Source organism: Palaemon carinicauda, chromosome 23 (assembly GCF_036898095.1).
Source record: "Palaemon carinicauda isolate YSFRI2023 chromosome 23, ASM3689809v2, whole genome shotgun sequence".
Classification (NCBI taxonomy): Eukaryota; Metazoa; Arthropoda; class Malacostraca; order Decapoda; family Palaemonidae; genus Palaemon; species Palaemon carinicauda.
Genome location: NC_090747.1, coordinates 62,878,167 through 62,898,166, shown reverse-complemented (window position 1 = coordinate 62,898,166; position 20,000 = coordinate 62,878,167). Strand labels below are relative to the sequence as shown.

The 20,000-nt window shown below is 37.0% G+C and overlaps 1 protein-coding gene across 1 annotated transcript in view; it reads right to left on the bottom strand.

Annotated features, from left to right (window-relative positions):
- LOC137617624 (KH domain-containing, RNA-binding, signal transduction-associated protein 2-like) overlaps window positions 1–20,000 on the bottom strand; it is a 57,656-nt gene that overhangs the window by 34,452 nt on the left and 3,204 nt on the right. Inside the window, exons 2-4 of the mRNA XM_068347629.1 lie at window positions 18,716–18,979; window positions 4,659–4,944; window positions 2,580–2,685 (exon numbers count right to left, since the gene is read on the bottom strand). Coding sequence (XP_068203730.1) covers window positions 2,580–2,685; window positions 4,659–4,944; window positions 18,716–18,979 — 656 coding nt within the window. The remainder of the gene's footprint in view (window positions 1–2,579; window positions 2,686–4,658; window positions 4,945–18,715; window positions 18,980–20,000) is intronic.

The following is a 20,000-nucleotide window of genomic DNA, read 5'->3' as shown; positions in this document are numbered from 1 at the left end:
TACCCTATGGAATTATATGGGGCTCTCAATTTTGACTGAAAAATTAAAAAATAATATCTAAATAGAAGTAGAAAAAAGTTGACTAATTAAATCATATACAATTTGATTTATAAATAAAAATACAATTCTTTTTTAATCGATTCATTATGTACATCCATTCTATCAGATATATAAATTAATGTTCTATCAAACTCAAAACCTATATAAATTCTGTAAATGAAAAATGCCCCAAAAACCCAAAAATTTATTATTCTATCAAATTCGTAACTATATATATAACTATATATATATATATATATATATATATATATATATATATATATATATATATATATATATATATATATATATATATATATATATATATAAATTTATACATACACACACACATATATATATATATATATATATATATATATATATATATATATATATATATATATGTATATATATATATATATATATATATATATATATATATATATATATATATATATATATATTAATTATCCATTTCAGATTCGTAACATAAATTCCGTATCAAGAACATGAAAAAAAAATAAAAAAAAAAATTCTTGTAATACAAAGCAAACATAAATACCAAAATGACTAAATAATTACACAATTAAAAAAAAATAAAAAAAAAATAAAAAAAATGAAATTCTTACTTTTTTCAAATTTGTAACCTCCTATAAATTCTATATTAAGAACAAGGATATTAAAAAAAAAAAGATTCTTGTCATACAAAGCAAAACATAAATACAAAAAACCATTAAATAATTACAGAATTTCAAGCAATGCTTTATCCAAAGCAAGTATTTCACCACGACTCCAGCGCATATCATCAAGCAAATCCATCTCCACAGAAATATGAAATCCAGCAGACACATCTCCAAGCACATTGTCATCCAAGAACCACAATGACTGAATATTTTAACTGGCAAAATAAAACTCATGGAAATATATAAATTAAGCGCATGCTCCAAAACCAATTTATTTATTTTTTAATTGTCTAAAAATCTACTGTGTAAAAAAATTACAAAGGCCAGAGATCAATCCTTATTAAAAAAAAAAAAAAAACATGATCACCAATCTATGTTTTTATTGAAAATAGAAAATTGTAATTGTTTAAAAATCGAAAAAAGCATACAGTCATGTCATAATATAGTTCAGATTGGTGATGGTGGGAGATTCTCGTCTGATCACTCACAGCAAACCAACCTAGTATATTCATAGAATATCCCTTCATACAATTTTCTTTTTAAAATTATATTTTTAATGTTTAATAGAAGAAAAGCTTTTTTTTATATATATAAAAAACCCATGCATCGAAAAAGATTATTATAAAAACTACATATCCGAGGTCAAACGCCTTATGTTCTCAAAAAGGTTTTTTTATTATTTTCCAAAAAACAAATTCAAAATATCCAAACTTTCAACAAGTTGCATTTTAGTCCCTAAAATGATATTGGTATATTTTTTTTCAAAATGAAATTAACATAAAACATATCTCAAAGTATAAATCATTAAAAAAAAATCTGTTAAACACTTTTTTTCTAGAATTATGATGCAATTTTCAAGAGTTAAGTATATTTCGTTTCTTTAACCCTTTCACCCCCAAAGAACGTACCGGTACGTTCTTGCAAAACACTGTTAATTACATGTTTTCATATATTTTTGATAATTTCATGAGAAACTTCAGGCATTTTCAAAAAGAATGAGACCAACCTGACCCCTCTAGGACAAAAATTAAGCCTGTTAGAGCAATCTAAAAGAAATATATAGCAAAATGTGCTCGAAATTTAACATAATGGTGGGGGTGAAATACTTCAAAATTATGTCATTCAAAATTTCTAAGACGAGACAGAGACACAGACAGCAAAATTATATTCTCAAAATATATTTGACTAAATGTTTTATTATGACACAATCTAATTGCAATGTCTTATTAAAAAAAGATATTCTAAAACAAATAGTTATCTAAAATATCAAGGGTTATTTCATACTTTTTTCTATAACCTAATATTTTATCTAAAATTTTCCTAATTCATTTCAACTTAAAATTTTTACAATTTTAACCATTTTAAAACTGAAATTGATAAAGAAAATTAATAATGAAATTCTAAAGAGATCAGATTAATTAAAAAAAAACTGATTTTAATATTAATCTTTTTAAATATTCCACACATAAAATTCTTCATTATCCATAAAGAAAATTTATAATACAATTTTAATGGATCATAATATGTAAAAAACACTTTGATTTTAATATCAACCGATTTTTTAATATTTTTCAATATACAAAATTCTTCGTTATCTATAAAATATTTATAAAATTTTATCCAATTTCGACATTTAAAATCATTATTTACAAACAACTATTCATCAAAGACTAAAATGCAACTTGGCTAAGCTGTAGAATAAAATATTGGGATACATTAGGAAAAAAAAAAAAGTTTGCATGTGAGGAAAAACTCCAAAAACCTGTGAAATCAAACGAGAAAGAAATCAAGAAGAGAAACGAAGGATTGAAGGACAAAAGGAAGAGAAGGATAGTGCAAAATAAATGATTGATTTACCTGCGGGCTGCCTGCTGTCCCAAGGGCGCCACTGATCCTAAGGGCAGGAGCGTTGGGAAACGTCCTAGCATGGCTCCGGGAACTCCAGGGGCGGCGATGTTGGGAACTGTGGATAAAGAAAAGAATTGATAAAGAAAAGGTAAAGAAAATATATTAAAACAAAGTTTGCATTGAGAGAGAGAGAGAGAGAGAGAGAGAGAGAGAGAGAGAGAGAGAGAGAGAGAGAGAGAGAGAGAGCTTCAAATTTATTATATGAAATCTGAGAGAGAGAGAGAGAGAGAGAGAGGAGAGAGAGAGAGAGAGAGCTTCAAATTTATTATATCAAATCTAGAGAGAGAGAGAGAGAGAGAGAGAGAGAGAGAGAGAGAGAGAGAGAGAGAGAGAGAGAGAGAGAGAGAGAGCTTCAAATTTATCATATCAAATCTAAGATAGAGAGAGAGAGAGAGAGAGAGAGAGAGAGAGAGAGAGAGAGAGAGAGAGAGAGAGAGAGAGCTTCAAATTTATTGTATCAAATCTAAGAGAGAGAGAGAGAGAGAGAGAGAGAGAGAGAGAGATTCGGCCAGTCAAAACTTCACATGACCTCAAACCTAATCATTTCATTACGGCTTCATATAAAGACTCAAAACATATCTTGATCAATTCTGAAGTCGAGATGAAATGAAATTTGATATCAACTTCTCCCTTAAACCTCAGACAATTACCAACCGACTGATAATCAATGGGTCATTAGAATCGAATTACGCCACATTCCAGGCTTCCAGGGTTCCAGATTTCCATTAGCTCTAAAGCGCCATATCAGCACTTTCTCCCCCCCCCCAATTACGTTTCAGATAAAAATTTGAAATCGAAACCTGAATTAAATTGCAGGGGATTTAGCTCCGGTTATAGTAAATGTAGTTATAATATATTACAATGGTTGGGTTTTCAGTTATACTACTGCTGCTACTACTGCTACTGCTATTACTAACTCTAATAATAATAATAATGATAAGAATAATAATAATAATAATAATAATAATAATAATAATTATAATAATAATTTTAATAATGATAAGAATAATAATGATAATAAAAATAATAATAATGATGATGATAATAATAATAATAATAATAATAATAATAATAATAATAATAATCATAACAATAATAATAATGATAATAACGATAATAATAAAAATACTACTACTAATAATAATAATGATAATACTACTACTACTACTACTACTAATAATAATAATAATAATAACAATAATAATAGCAATAATGATAAAAATACTACTACTACTACTACTACTACTACTACTACTACTAATAATAATAATAATAACTGTTCATAAATTGAAAAGGCTTTAATATTTATTAGATGTATGGAACTTCTGATATAATTTTCTTCCAGAGCTGACATTGTCTCACGACTGAAAAATGCTTACCCAGACACTCAATTTTAAGTAGGACTTCCTGTTGTATTATGTCTGAATTTTAATGTTATTTAATAAAAACTACGTGATTTTATAAGCAAGAATGAATATCTTCACTCTAATGTCAATTTATGACTGTGATGATTACCATTATTTTTTTTTATAAATGCTGCCACTAATATGAAAGCTTTCTTTAACATCATATGTATTATCATTAATGTTGATTTTGTTGTTGCGAATAATCTACTAGTTTTTTTATTCATTTAGTTTGACCCTTAGCCTCCATTCTTTGCCAGTTTCATTGACAACTTTTAGTAGTAGTAATAGTATTAGTAGTAATAGCAACAGTGGTATTAGTGGCATTTTAGTTGAATTAGTAGAACTTCAAAAGTTCAAACTTGCAGCAAATGTTTATATGTTGAACAGGCTAACACAACCCTCTACTTTATCATAGTATTATTATTATTATTATTATTATTATTATTAGTAGTAGTAGTAGTAGTAGTAGTAGTAGTAGTAGTAGTAGTAGTAGTAGTAGTAGTAGTATCAGAAATAGTATTGTTAGTAGCAGTTGTAGTACTAGCAGCAATAATAGTAGTTTTCACAATAATAATAACAACAGGAGCATCAACCCTATATAAAAACAGGTAAAACTCCTAACCTGTAGTCATGAGGCCCATCTGTGCCCTTGTGAGACCCCTCATGGCGGGGTGCGTGAGGAGTGTGTGGGCCACAGGGGGCGCCACAGCAGCGGCTGCGTGGGCGGCAGCCATCTGAGCAGTCGGAAGCTTGACGGGCGCTGGGGGAGGTGGCGAGAGAGAGTTCGGGGGGGAGAGAGACCCGGAGGTGTCTGTGTGGGTGTCACCCCCTTCCCCTGGGAGGCCTGTGCGTCCGTTCAACACCTGCATCTCGCGCATCTGTTCCTGTCTGATCTCGTCGTTGTGGTCCTGGGGGGAGAAGAGTATGGCTGGTGGGTGAATGTGGTAGCAATATGGGGTAAACGGGTGATTTAGATGGGATAACTTTTTTGTTTAGATGGGTGACGGGTGATAAATCTGATTTAGATGGGGGGACAGGTGACACATCAGGTGATTTAGATGGGGGACAGGTGACACATCAGGTGATTTAGATGGGGGACAGGTGACACATCAGGTGATTTAGATGGGGGACAGGTAACACATCAGGTGATTTAGATGGGGGACAGGTGACACATCAGGTGATTTAGATGGGGGACAGGTGACACATCATGTGATTTAGATGGGGGACAAGTGACAAATCAGGTAATTCAGATGATTTGAATGGGGGACAGGTGATAAAACAAGTGATTCAGACAGAAGACAGGTGAGAAAACAAGTGATTTAAATAAGGAACAAGTGATAAAACAAGTGATTTAGATGGGGACATGTGACAAATCAGGTGATTTTGATAGGGACAGGTCATAAAACAGGTGATATAGAAGGGGGACAGGAGATGAAGCAGGTGATTTAAATGGGGGACAAGTGATAAAACAAGTGACTCAGATGGGAGACAGGTGAGAAAAAAGGAGATTTAAGTATGGGATAGGTCATAAAACAGGTGATTTAAATAGGGGACAGGTGATGCAACAGATGATTTACATGGGGATTGATGACAAACCAGGGGATTTAGATGGGGAAAAGTCATAAAACAAGTGATTTACATGAGGGCAGGTGATGAAACAGAATATTAAAAATGGGGGACAGGTAATAAAACAAGTGATTTAGATGGGGGACAGGTGACACATCAGGTAATTTTCATGGGGACAGGTCATAAAACAGGTGATTTAGTTAGGGAACAAGTGACAAATCAGCTGATTTAGATGGAGAGAAAGACGACAAAACAGGATATTTAGATGGGGGACAGGTGACAAATCTTGTGATTTAGAGGAGACTAAATTATTTGTTTACACAAGTGTAAGTGACCCGTGACAAATGACAGATAGACATAGATATATATGCAAACACACACAGATTCAACCCTCCCACCCCCTCCCCATTTCCTAACTACAACCTGGAAGTTGTGGTTTCCAAGTGTACCTCTTGGGTATCTCTTCACACCAGGGTATGACTACTCTCCTTCCACGTACCCGAGGAACGGGGAGAGACCAAGTAGTTACATTAAAGTTGTTAAGGATGGGATCACTGATAGAAAAATAATGAAAATTTATGCGGAAAGGGACATAATTTACTTTTGATACGCCTTTTGGAAAGACAATCTATTTTCTTAAAAGTATTTCAACATTAATCAACATTGTTTTCCTGATCGTAACGAACAAGACGGAGAGGAGCTTCATTTTAAAATATATTTTTAATATAACTGATATCAAAAAGGGGCATATAATGTTGAATTATGGGACTAGAGTGTTCGAGCATAATAAAAGAAGCTTTACTTGAGAGAGAGAGAGAGAGAGAGAGAGAGAGAGAGAGAGAGACGTCTATCTCAGCATCATAGCTAAGGAGAGCACAACAGTAGACGAGAATGTAAAATACACGCTACATTGTTTCCCAAAACAAATAAACCATGAGGGAAATCAAGTATTGTCATCAATATTGCCAACCGTCGCATTGAAGGCATTTCTCTTCAAATAACGAGTAATTCACCGAAGACATCAGCAAGTTATACTCGCAATAGGAACTCCACAAACAGCCACCTCCCAGTTGCAACAATGAAATCATGAATATGCAACACCACAACTACAAGTGCAACCCATAATCACGGACTTTCAGGTGACGTCTAAAGTTAACCCAAGCATGAGGTATCTGTATTTATTCAATGATATATAAGGAATGAGATATAAGCATTCTTAATTCTGACTGACTTGAAATCTAGCCCTCCTTATTCTTACAAGGACTATAGTCCATTTCTTTTAGCGATGCATATTTGCACAGACTCGCAGCGGTGCCCTTTTAGCTCGGAAAAGTTTCCGGATCGCTGATTGGTTGGACAAGATAATTCTAACCAATCAGCGATCAGGAGACTTTTCCGAGCTAAAAGGGCACCACAGCGAGTCGGTGCAAATATGCATCGCTAAAAGAAATGGACTGTAGGTTATACATGGACACAATAGGACCTTTGCCTTTTATAAACTCAATAGTAATTACTTAGATTAATGTCCCCCATGACTTCTATTATTATTATTACTAAGCTACAACCCTAGTTAGAAAAGCAGGATGCTATAAACCCTGGGGATAAAACACAGAAAATAGCCCAGTGAAGAAAAGAAACAGATATAATAATGTACCTGAGTGTACCCTCAAGCAAGAGAATTCTACCAGAAGACAGTGCAAAACCATGGTACACCGACATCTAAGCTACAACCCTATTTGGAAAAGCAGGATGCTATACGCCCAAGGGCTCCAAGAGGTAAAATAACCCAGTGAGGAAAAGAAACAGGAAGAATAATGTGCCTGAGTTTACCCTCAAGCAAGAGAACTCTACTAGAAGACAGTGCAAAACCATGGTACACAGACATCTAAGCTACAACCCTATTTGGAAAAGCAGGATGCTATACGCCCAAGGGCTCCAAGAGGTAAAATAACCCAGTGAGGAAAAGAAACAGGAAGAATAATGTGCCTGAGTTTACCCTCAAGCAAGAGAACTCTACTAGAAGACAGTGCAAAACCATGGTACACAGACATCTAAGCTACAACCCTATTTGGAAAAGCAGGATGCTATACGCCCAAGGGCTCCAAGAGGTAAAATAACCCAGTGAGGAAAAGAAACAGGAAGAATAATGTGCCTGAGTTTACCCTCAAGCAAGAGAACTCTACTAGAAGACAGTGCAAAACCATGGTACACAGACATCTAAGCTACAACCCTATTTGGAAAAGCAGGATGCTATACGCCCAAGGGCTCCAAGAGGTAAAATAACCCAGTGAGGAAAAGAAACAGGAAGAATAATGTGCCTGAGTTTACCCTCAAGCAAGAGAACTCTACTAGAAGACAGTGCAAAACCATGGTACACAGACATCTAAGCTACAACCCTATTTGGAAAAGCAGGATGCTATACGCCCAAGGGCTCCAAGAGGTAAAATAACCCAGTGAGGAAAAGAAACAGGAAGAATAATGTGCCTGAGTTTACCCTCAAGCAAGAGAACTCTACTAGAAGACAGTGCAAAACCATGGTACACAGACATCTAAGCTACAACCCTATTTGGAAAAGCAGGATGCTATACGCCCAAGGGCTCCAAGAGGTAAAATAACCCAGTGAGGAAAAGAAACAGGAAGAATAATGTGCCTGAGTTTACCCTCAAGCAAGAGAACTCTACTAGAAGACAGTGCAAAACCATGGTACACAGACATCTAAGCTACAACCCTATTTGGAAAAGCAGGATGCTATACGCCCAAGGGCTCCAAGAGGTAAAATAACCCAGTGAGGAAAAGAAACAGGAAGAATAATGTGCCTGAGTTTACCCTCAAGCAAGAGAACTCTACTAGAAGACAGTGCAAAACCATGGTACACAGACATCTAAGCTACAACCCTGATTTGAAAAGCAGGATACTATACGCCCAAGGGCTCCAAGAGGAAAAATAACCAAGGAAGAATAATGTGCCTGAGTTTACCCTCAAGCAAGAGAACTCTACTAGAAGACAGTGCAAAACCATGGTACACAGACATCTAAGCTACAACCCTATTTGGAAAAGCAGGATGCTATACGCCCAAGGGCTCCAAGAGGTAAAATAACCCAGTGAGGAAAAGAAACAGGAAGAATAATGTGCCTGAGTTTACCCTCAAGCAAGAGAACTCTACTAGAAGACAGTGCAAAACCATGGTACACAGACATCTAAGCTACAACCCTATTTGGAAAAGCAGGATGCTATACGCCCAAGGGCTCCAAGAGGTAAAATAACCCAGTGAGGAAAAGAAACAGGAAGAATAATGTGCCTGAGTTTACCCTCAAGCAAGAGAACTCTACTAGAAGACAGTGCAAAACCATGGTACACAGACATCTAAGCTACAACCCTATTTGGAAAAGCAGGATGCTATACGCCCAAGGGCTCCAAGAGGTAAAATAACCCAGTGAGGAAAAGAAACAGGAAGAATAATGTGCCTGAGTTTACCCTCAAGCAAGAGAACTCTACTAGAAGACAGTGCAAAACCATGGTACACAGACATCTAAGCTACAACCCTGATTTGAAAAGCAGGATACTATACGCCCAAGGGCTCCAAGAGGAAAAATAACCAAGGAAGAATAATGTGCCTGAGTTTACCCTCAAGCAAGAGAACTCTACTAGAAGACAGTGCAAAACCATGGTACACAGACATCTAAGCTACAACCCTATTTGGAAAAGCAGGATGCTATACGCCCAAGGGCTCCAAGAGGTAAAATAACCCAGTGAGGAAAAGAAACAGGAAGAATAATGTGCCTGAGTTTACCCTCAAGCAAGAGAACTCTACTAGAAGACAGTGCAAAACCATGGTACACAGACATCTAAGCTACAACCCTATTTGGAAAAGCAGGATGCTATACGCCCAAGGGCTCCAAGAGGTAAAATAACCCAGTGAGGAAAAGAAACAGGAAGAATAATGTGCCTGAGTTTACCCTCAAGCAAGAGAACTCTACTAGAAGACAGTGCAAAACCATGGTACACAGACATCTAAGCTACAACCCTATTTGGAAAAGCAGGATGCTATACGCCCAAGGGCTCCAAGAGGTAAAATAACCCAGTGAGGAAAAGAAACAGGAAGAATAATGTGCCTGAGTTTACCCTCAAGCAAGAGAACTCTACTAGAAGACAGTGCAAAACCATGGTACACAGACATCTAAGCTACAACCCTGATTTGAAAAGCAGGATACTATACGCCCAAGGGCTCCAAGAGGAAAAATAACCAAGGAAGAATAATGTGCCTGAGTTTACCCTCAAGCAAGAGAACTCTACTAGAAGACAGTGCAAAACCATGGTACACAGACATCTAAGCTACAACCCTATTTGGAAAAGCAGGATGCTATACGCCCAAGGGCTCCAAGAGGTAAAATAACCCAGTGAGGAAAAGAAACAGGAAGAATAATGTGCCTGAGTTTACCCTCAAGCAAGAGAACTCTACTAGAAGACAGTGCAAAACCATGGTACACAGACATCTAAGCTACAACCCTATTTGGAAAAGCAGGATGCTATACGCCCAAGGGCTCCAAGAGGTAAAATAACCCAGTGAGGAAAAGAAACAGGAAGAATAATGTGCCTGAGTTTACCCTCAAGCAAGAGAACTCTACTAGAAGACAGTGCAAAACCATGGTACACAGACATCTAAGCTACAACCCTATTTGGAAAAGCAGGATGCTATACGCCCAAGGGCTCCAAGAGGTAAAATAACCCAGTGAGGAAAAGAAACAGGAAGAATAATGTGCCTGAGTTTACCCTCAAGCAAGAGAACTCTACTAGAAGACAGTGCAAAACCATGGTACACAGACATCTAAGCTACAACCCTGATTTGAAAAGCAGGATACTATACGCCCAAGGGCTCCAAGAGGAAAAATAACCAAGGAAGAATAATGTGCCTGAGTTTACCCTCAAGCAAGAGAACTCTACTAGAAGACAGTGCAAAACCATGGTACACAGACATCTAAGCTACAACCCTATTTGGAAAAGCAGGATGCTATACGCCCAAGGGCTCCAAGAGGTAAAATAACCCAGTGAGGAAAAGAAACAGGAAGAATAATGTGCCTGAGTTTACCCTCAAGCAAGAGAACTCTACTAGAAGACAGTGCAAAACCATGGTACACAGACATCTAAGCTACAACCCTGATTTGAAAAGCAGGATACTATACGCCCAAGGGCTCCAAGAGGAAAAATAACCAAGGAAGAATAATGTGCCTGAGTTTACCCTCAAGCAAGAGAACTCTACTAGAAGACAGTGCAAAACCATGGTACACAGACATCTAAGCTACAACCCTATTTGGAAAAGCAGGATGCTATACGCCCAAGGGCTCCAAGAGGTAAAATAACCCAGTGAGGAAAAGAAACAGGAAGAATAATGTGCCTGAGTTTACCCTCAAGCAAGAGAACTCTACTAGAAGACAGTGCAAAACCATGGTACACAGACATCTAAGCTACAACCCTGATTTGAAAAGCAGGATACTATACGCCCAAGGGCTCCAAGAGGAAAAATAACCAAGGAAGAATAATGTGCCTGAGTTTACCCTCAAGCAAGAGAACTCTACTAGAAGACAGTGCAAAACCATGGTACACAGACATCTAAGCTACAACCCTATTTGGAAAAGCAGGATGCTATACGCCCAAGGGCTCCAAGAGGAGAAATAACCCAGTGGGAAAAAGAAACAGGAAGAATAATGTTCCCGAGTTTACCCTCAAGCAAGAGAACTCTACAAGAAGACAGTGCAAAACCATGGTACAGGGACATCTAAGCTACAACCCTATTTGGAAAAGCAGGATGCTATAAGCCCAAGGGCTCCAAGAGGAAATCAGCCCATTGAGGAGAGGAAATAAGGAAACGGATAAAATAGTGTGCCTGAGAATAGCCTCTGGCACCTACCCTTAAGGTATTATGTAATATGTACCTCTTTTACTTTGGACTGCAAGCAAGAAAGCACTACGTTTAATCTTAAACAACCCCCTTCCAATGATGCATTTTCAGACCACGGTTTGCAAATTCTTTGTACGCATGCATAAAATGCAATTCCCTTCCATCATCATCATTACCGTCTTTATCATCATCTCCTTTTATAATCTATAAATCTAAAGTAAATTACATCTTAATGTTTATGTTGTTACAAACTGCACCATAAAGTGCTTTTTTAACTCTGTCATATTTGGTCTTATTTATTCTCTTCATGAACCTTTCATCTTGTTTTTGAAATATCTAAATAAAGAGTTATAATCCATTTAGTGTGTAAATAACATCACGCCACCAAAAAAAAAGACCTCTTCTGTTTCTTTAGTGATCACGAACATGAACTTTCAGAAGAGCTTTCAATGACGGAACTAGAGGGGCACTCAGTAGAGCGCAGACCTCCGTCGCAGCAGCTTTATTTCTCGACCTTTTGCTCGACCTTAACCTTGGCCTTTGACCTTAACATGTAATAATTGGCGTGGATTTTCACTCACTCAAATACGAACCAAGTTTGAAGTGTCTGTGACAACGATGTCTAAACTTATGGCTGGTTACGTATAATTGGATATTTTGCTTGACTGTGACCTTGACCTTTGACCTTGACCTTAAAAAAATTTATCATTTCTAGCTTTTTACAAAGCAGTTAATCCCTGCAAGTGTCATTACTCCACGCTTAAAATTGTGGCCAGGAAGGTGTTCACAAACAATAAGGAGCGAAAACATAACCTCCTTCAAAATTTCGCTGGCGGAGATAATTACAAGTTGGCAACTTATCCTGCTGTAAGTGCTAGTAAATCATATTATACGTTTATGGTCTTAATAACTGACCACAATTCGAGGCAAGGTCAAAAAGGGCGAAGGACCTAGATTAAGAATTACTTGACGTAAATTAATAAAACTTTTGATATAAAAACGTTAATTTTGATCTCGAAAATTGGGGGATAAATTCTCCCATATCTAACCTAATATATAAAATCACAATAATATTTCTTGCTAATGTTTATATATTTAGAGTTAACGAAGAATGAGAAAGAATAAACGTGAGAATAGTTACTGATAAAATAAACGGACTTACGAAAGTTGAGAGGAAATATTCTTACTTAATTCTAGACTTTGAAAACAATACTTTCTTTCCATATGTTACTTATCACCAATATCTCTCTCTCTCTCTCTCTCTCTCTCTCTCTCTCTCTCTCTCTTGCTTTTAAATTTATATTTTGGAAATTTATTTAAACACCGTGTTTCTTCAATCTATCACTTTCCATAGTCTTCATTCGTCTCTCTCTCTCTCTCTCTCTCTCTCTCTCTCTGCCTGCTAACCCTCTTTCTCTCTCTCTCTCTCTCACTGTCTGCTAACTCTCTCTCTCTCTCTCTCTCTCTCTCTCTCTCTCTCTGCCTGCTAACCAAAGTCTCCCTGTTGCTCTAATTTCATAATTCTCCCTCAATCTACGTTACACTTATTTCTCTTCATTCTTCTATACAAATGCTTCATCACCATTTAAAACTATAGTCCATTTCTTTTAGCGAGTCATATTTGCACCGACTCGCAGCGGTGCCCTTTTAGCTCGGAAAAGTTTCCTGATCGCTGATTGGTTGGACAAGATAATTCTAACCAATCAGCGACCAGGAAACTTTTCCGAGCTAAAAGGGCACCGTTGCGAGTCGGTGCAAATATGACTCGCTAAAAGAAATGGACTATAGAACGGGCAATTGGTCGAGTGCATACCTACACAAACGCCACATCACACAATAGGCAATTAAACTATGCATATTTTGGCACTAGTTTCATGTAAATCGGATAAAAATTGACCACCATATAGCAATAAGATGTTTTTGACCTTTTCGTGACCTTGACCTTTGACCCAATTACTCCCCCAAATCTAACCAGCTTGTCCTTGGATCATGGCCGACCATCCAACCAAATTTCATGAGATTCGGTCAAATAGTTTTTTAGTTATGCGAATCACAAACACAGAGACACACATTCTATTTACCATAGCACTTCCCCCAAATGAACAAAAGTGGACCTTTCCTGTCTCCGCTCCTCCCAGCCTGACGATGGATTCAGCCGAAGTTTGGCTGGTACAGCTAAGAGACAAGACAAGAAAACACATAAATCCACGCCTATTAAAACATAACGTCTAGGGAAGGTAAAGAAATACACCCTGAAATCTACCCATAAACATCTCTGCTACGGCCTTGGACAATCAAAAGCGCCTATTGTGTCTGGCGTGAATCTCTTCCCAGACGATTTCGAAATTCTCTTTAACAACCGCAGACTCTTTTGAGAGTTTCCCTCTTCGTGTATCAAAACCACCAGAGTGAGAATTTGAATATAAATGTAACCATATGTGATTATTCAGTGCGCACACACGTAGATATACATGTATGTATAATGTATATATGTATATGTATTTATATAGTCAATTATACGGGCCAATATTGATGCACAATGTAAATTAAGAATATCCAACGTGATTTAGAAAATTAATAATGATATCAAGGTGATATACTGTATACACATACACATACATACACACACACACACACACACACACATATATATATATATATATATATAAAAGCATAGACAAAATACGAATCTGAATTGGACTACAAGCAAAAATAAGGAACATGCTCTCTGCCCCCGGGTCGTCTGTGGGCGCGTATCACTCCGCCAGAGATTACCCCGCATAGAAAACGGGAGTAGGGTAAACTACACACAATTCTGGTCGGATGGGAGGAGATCCCAGATACTCCTAAGAAAGTAGTTCGAGGTAAGTACTGTTAGGAAAAATACAAATGACTTAAAATTTGTGTTGTATATACAATACTCAAATTTATCTACTGTAACCTTTATTAAAACAACAGCAAAAATTATTAACAAAAAGGTAAAAAATACAATGCTCGAGAGAGAGAGAGAGAGAGAGAGAGAGAGAGAGGGAGAGAGAGATCACCGAACAAAACCAGGTTAACAGAAACTGAATTAGCTGAACAACATCGACACTGAAAACAAGAGTTCGGTGTTCTTTAACACACACAAAACACACACACACACACACACACATATATATATATATATATATATACACACACACATATATATATATATATATATATATGTAAGAACAACTACAACGGCAGATCTATTATTTTTTGTGGTCAAAGAAAAAAAAGGCACAAAATTAAAACAAAAACCGATTTCTTCTCTTTTACAACAAAAATACCAGAGGAAACAAAAGAATAAAAATAAAGTAAAAAATATTAGAGAAATTAAAATCTATACACCAAAAGGGGGAAAACAGACTCACTGCAGAAAAAAAAATATATAATCTGCAAAAGACGAACTTTCCAGAGGAGAGATTCGCCCGTGTTTTATGGCCAAATTATAATTTCATGAGAGATGGCGAATGACCTCAATAAAAGGGGGAAACTGAGGGGAAACGAGAGACAAGGGACTGAGAGAGAGAGAGAGAGAGAGAGAGAGAGAGAGAGATAGAGAGAGAGAGAGAGAGAGAGAGGAGATTGATTCTGAATAAGTAATGCCTGTTACATGGATTCATCTAGTATAAACTCGCTTGGAATGAGAGAGAGAGAGAGAGAGAGAGAGAGAGAGAGAGAGAGAGAGTGTTCTTTATAAGTATTTATCACTGTTAAGGAGTCGTCTGAAAAATAATTTACAATATGTACCAGAAAACTATAAAAAAATTGAGTGAGAGAGAGAGAGAGAGAGAGAGAGAGAGAGAGAGAGAGAGTGTGTTCTTTATAAGTATCTATCACTGTAAGGAGTCGTCTGAAATATAATTTACAATATGTACCAGAAAACTATAAAAAAATTGGGTGAGAGAGAGAGAGAGAGAGAGAGAGAGAGAGAGAGAGAGAGAATGTTCTTAATAAGTAGTAATCACTACAAGGAGTTGTCTGAAATACAAAATAATAAATTGTAAAATGTAAAAAAGCCAAATATAATCTAACCCAACGTAGTTGAAAAAAAAGCAAAAAAAAAAAAAAAGGAAAAAAACAACAGACCAGGAATGAGTGTAGTAATCCGATTCCAAAAATGGCGTGTTCCTAAACTGGACAGGTCGGTAAGGAATGGGGGGGGGGGAGGGGGATGGGTTGGAACCGAGTTGAGCTTTGTTATATTCAATAGGATTAACCTCACTGTTTGCCATGTTAAATTGAAATGGCGGAAAATAGAAATCAAACTAACAGGATTGTTAAAGGTCCCGTTTCTTTCAGTTCTGAATAACAAGTGTGTGTGTGTGTGTGTGTGTGTTTGTGTGTGTGTGTGTGTGATAGGCATACAATATTATATCCACAAATGGAAAAAGTGAAAACACTTAATTGGAGATTTGTCTTATTTGCAACAACCAATGCAGTCATTGTTAGCGACTACAGGACAAAGGCTTCAGACATGTCTTGATCATATCTTGGTTTTGGCCAATTTCCTAACCTCTCTGGTCAACTGCATACTGGTGATGATGGGGGACTTTATTCTAATCGCTCACAGCAAACTAACCTAGTATGGGTGTCCCTGAATAGTACAGCTTTGCTGATCATGGCGATACGTGAATCCTTTCACCGCGTCATGGTATCCCCGCTCAGAAAGGGAGATTGCTGTATATATATATATATATATATATATAAACAACCCTACCATAGAAACCTCAACCTCTACAACCTACCAAAACCCCAAATGCAACAGCCCTTTGTAACAATGCAATACAGTAACCTACATTGGCCCATCTTCCCAACCTCTCCCTAACCCCGCCCCACCCTCCAAGAGTCGATTTGGAACCATCTGAATGCCAACATTCATTTCAGCTGCTATTACCAACATATGTTGCCAGGGGCGTCTCCCTCATGCCTGTTCCCGTCGGGAGGTACCACCTCCTGGACGGGGGGGGGGGGGGGGGCGGGCACAACACAGCTTCGACGGGGCTACATCTATGAGATATTTATGGCAGGGCCCTTAGGAGATCTAGTTTAGGGTTATAACTCATGGGAGTGCCACAGATGTGGCACTTTGGTGCTGGACGATGCCATTCGGGAATAATGGAATTAAGATCAATTCTAAAATGGTTAAATTCGCGAAAACAGGAGATTTTCACAATGTTATTGAGATATGTTGATATATACAGTATAAATATACGATTATACCACATATGTCGAGATATTTTGAGAGGAAATATTAGCAAGGTGAACTATTATTAATCAATTGGGGTTTAGAATTAGCATTAAGATGAAATATATAGAGAAAAAGAAGCTTGGACCACATATGTCGAGATATTTAACCACTTACGTCGAGATACTGAACCACATATGTAGAGATATTCTGAGAGGAAATATTAGCTAGGAGAACTACTATTAATCAATTGGCGTTTAGAATTAGCATAAAGATGAGATATGTAGAGAAAAAGAAGCTTGGACCACATATGTCGAGACATTTAACCACTTACATCGATATACTGAACCACATATGTAGAGATATTTAGAGAGGAAATAGAATATGGAGAACTATTATTAATCAATTGGGGTTTAGAATTAGCAATAGGGGTTTAAGCATAGAAATAAATAATAAGTATATCAATAGCCAAAATTAAGTATGGAGCGCTAAAATCAAAATAGTAATAAAAAAAAAAAATGTAATAACTAAGATACTACGGAGAGAATGAAAAGAATGAAGACGTGTTTTCAAAATATCAGAACTGAAGCACTGAAATGGAGACCTGGTTGGAGACTGATATTAAGATAACAGTTTACCTAGAAAAGCACTCAGAGTGCAGACCTCCGCCAGGGCAGCCTATTTCTCGAAACCAGCTTGCCTTTCCCAGAATCAATGGTTAAGGTTAGGGTTAATTCGGTCGACCTTTTTGCTCGACCTTGACCTTGATCTTTGACCTAGGACTTTCAAAATTGTCCAGAAAGTTGTTCAAAAACAGACAGACAGACAAAAAAGGGGCGAAAACACAACCTCCTCCTAACTTCGTTGCCGGAGGTAACAAACACTAAGGTATTTCACGCAATATTTTCTAGACATTGTTAAGAACTTAAATATTTCATGCAATTGCTTTTTTGTGTGTGTGTGTGTGTGGAATTCAAAGAAATATTTTTCTAGTCTCGTATAGGGATGTTTAAAAGTAATTAGTATAGTGAGGTCAATTACGATTTGAATTAGTGATTAAAATACTTTAGGAAAATTACTAGTTAGTGTAAGTATATTAGATAATTCTGGATTTGAGAGAGAGAGAGAGAGAGAGAGAGAGAGAGAGAGAGAGAGAGGTATTCAAGTGTGGGCAGTGTCGTCCATCTGGAATTTCCATATATTCCCACGCATTTACAGAGAGAGAGAGAGAGAGAGAGAGAGAGAGAGAGAGAGAGAGAGAGAACAAAGGGTAGGAGAGGAAACAGCGATCGTAAATAAAGAGAATAGAGCCCGGAGGCAACGAGCCTATTTTATATCTGACATACGCAGGTTCTGTGGAGTTAATATCAGCCAGTTTTGACGATTATTAAGATCTAAAAACAAAGTAGTTCCAATTGGCTTCGTTCCTGAATTCATTGAAGATACATAATTTATTCAAATATAACAGATAAAATTCATCTCTTGTGTTTAAGTGAATGTTTTTCATTATCGAAAAAAAAGTTATTCTACTTTTGAGATTTCTGCTAAAAAAAATTTCTAACATATTCCACATATTTTAGGACTGTATGCTACTGTATTCCTCGAGAAGATGAGTATTATATTATATAACACAACTTTCTTTCCTATCTAATAAAAAGCAAGTGTCTTGCTATAATACACACACACACACACACACACATATATATATATATATATATATATATATCTTTCCAGTCCCACTCAGCAGCATTGTCAGACGTTTAACTAATAGCCTCTCCCAATCCCTAAGGTAGAGGGAGTAGTTATAACCTGATGAGAGGGGGTACCCAATAAGAAAAGGGGAGGGGGTGGGAAAGATTGACTATGTGTGTAAGCATATCTATCTCCATATTTAGCCGTCATTTTTGACGGGTCACATACACTAGCGTGTGAATATATATGTATATACATATATATACAGTGATACCCCTAAAAATCCGCAAGTCCTTCCGCCTCTACTTACCGGCACCAGATATCGCCGTATCTCCGTCAGGGCGTAGGCAATTCTGGCGTAGGCCTCTGCCGGTGGGGCATGGGCTGTGACTTCGACGTGTAGGTCCTCCTGAAGGTGCCCGTACTTCGGGTCCGGGTTCTTCCGCAGCTCCTCCTCTTTGGCCTTGTCCCGAAAGGAGCCCCGTCCGAGGATGGCCATCTTGGTCATGGTCTCTTCTTGCAGGCGCTTTAGGGAGTTGCCCTTTGGACCCAGCAGCTTCCCGACAAAGTTGAACTGTGGGAACACAGAGGGAGGGAGAGAAGGAATGTGAGTAATAATAATAATAATAACAATAATAATAATAATAATAATAATAATAATAATAATAATTCAGTAAATCATTCACAGGTTTACATATACAATGAGAGGAGAGAGAGAGAGAGAGAGAGAGAGAGAGAACAGCACTGTGCCTTTAATACCAGCTAACAGGTCGATATTAACAGCAAACAATAAAATGACCAAATTTACACTGTGAAAATATATACCATACGCATCGTATGTACGAAATTAATATCGGAGAATGGCGAGGAATTTTTGGGTTTAAATCTTTAATCTCTTGGGGGAAAAATATGCTACTTTTTCAGGTTTTTTATATGCAGTAATATGCTTCCAATAAATGGTCCTACTATTTCTGCTGTCCCCTTTCACTATCGCTTTTCATCACGTTATTTTGTCGTTACAATAATAATAATGATAGTGATGATGTTAATTATTATTACCATTATCTTATCATCATTGTATTTAATAACACTAGTAATATCAATACTGAATCCTGGTAAACACATTCTCTCATTCTCTTTTAACACTAAGGCCTAGTACAGTGGTAACGGGTTCGCCTAGCATTCGCAAGGCAGCAGATCGATCCCCTCCAGGACCGTGAGTTTAAGCTGTTTACTAGGGAGGCCACTGCTGCGGTTGAGCACCATAGTGGGGGTTTGGGCTTGCCAGGCTGACGTTCTGGTGAGCATCTATTCCCATGAAACGAACTGAAACCAGGCGCCTATAACCTTTAAAATGATGTCAGGTGGTATTAACCCTTATACAAGATTTGAAAATGAAGTATTTAGCAGAGAGCGTATGGTAAAATTATGTAATTTCAAAAATTAACCTCATCTTTTCAAGATTAATTATTGTATCACTATTATTTCTTGTGACTTTCAAACAAGAAAATTGTTTTGATCGCGTCTAAATCACATTGGAATAAGATTAAGTAATACTTAAAGTGTATAAGAGGGGCGGCACTGACATCACGAAC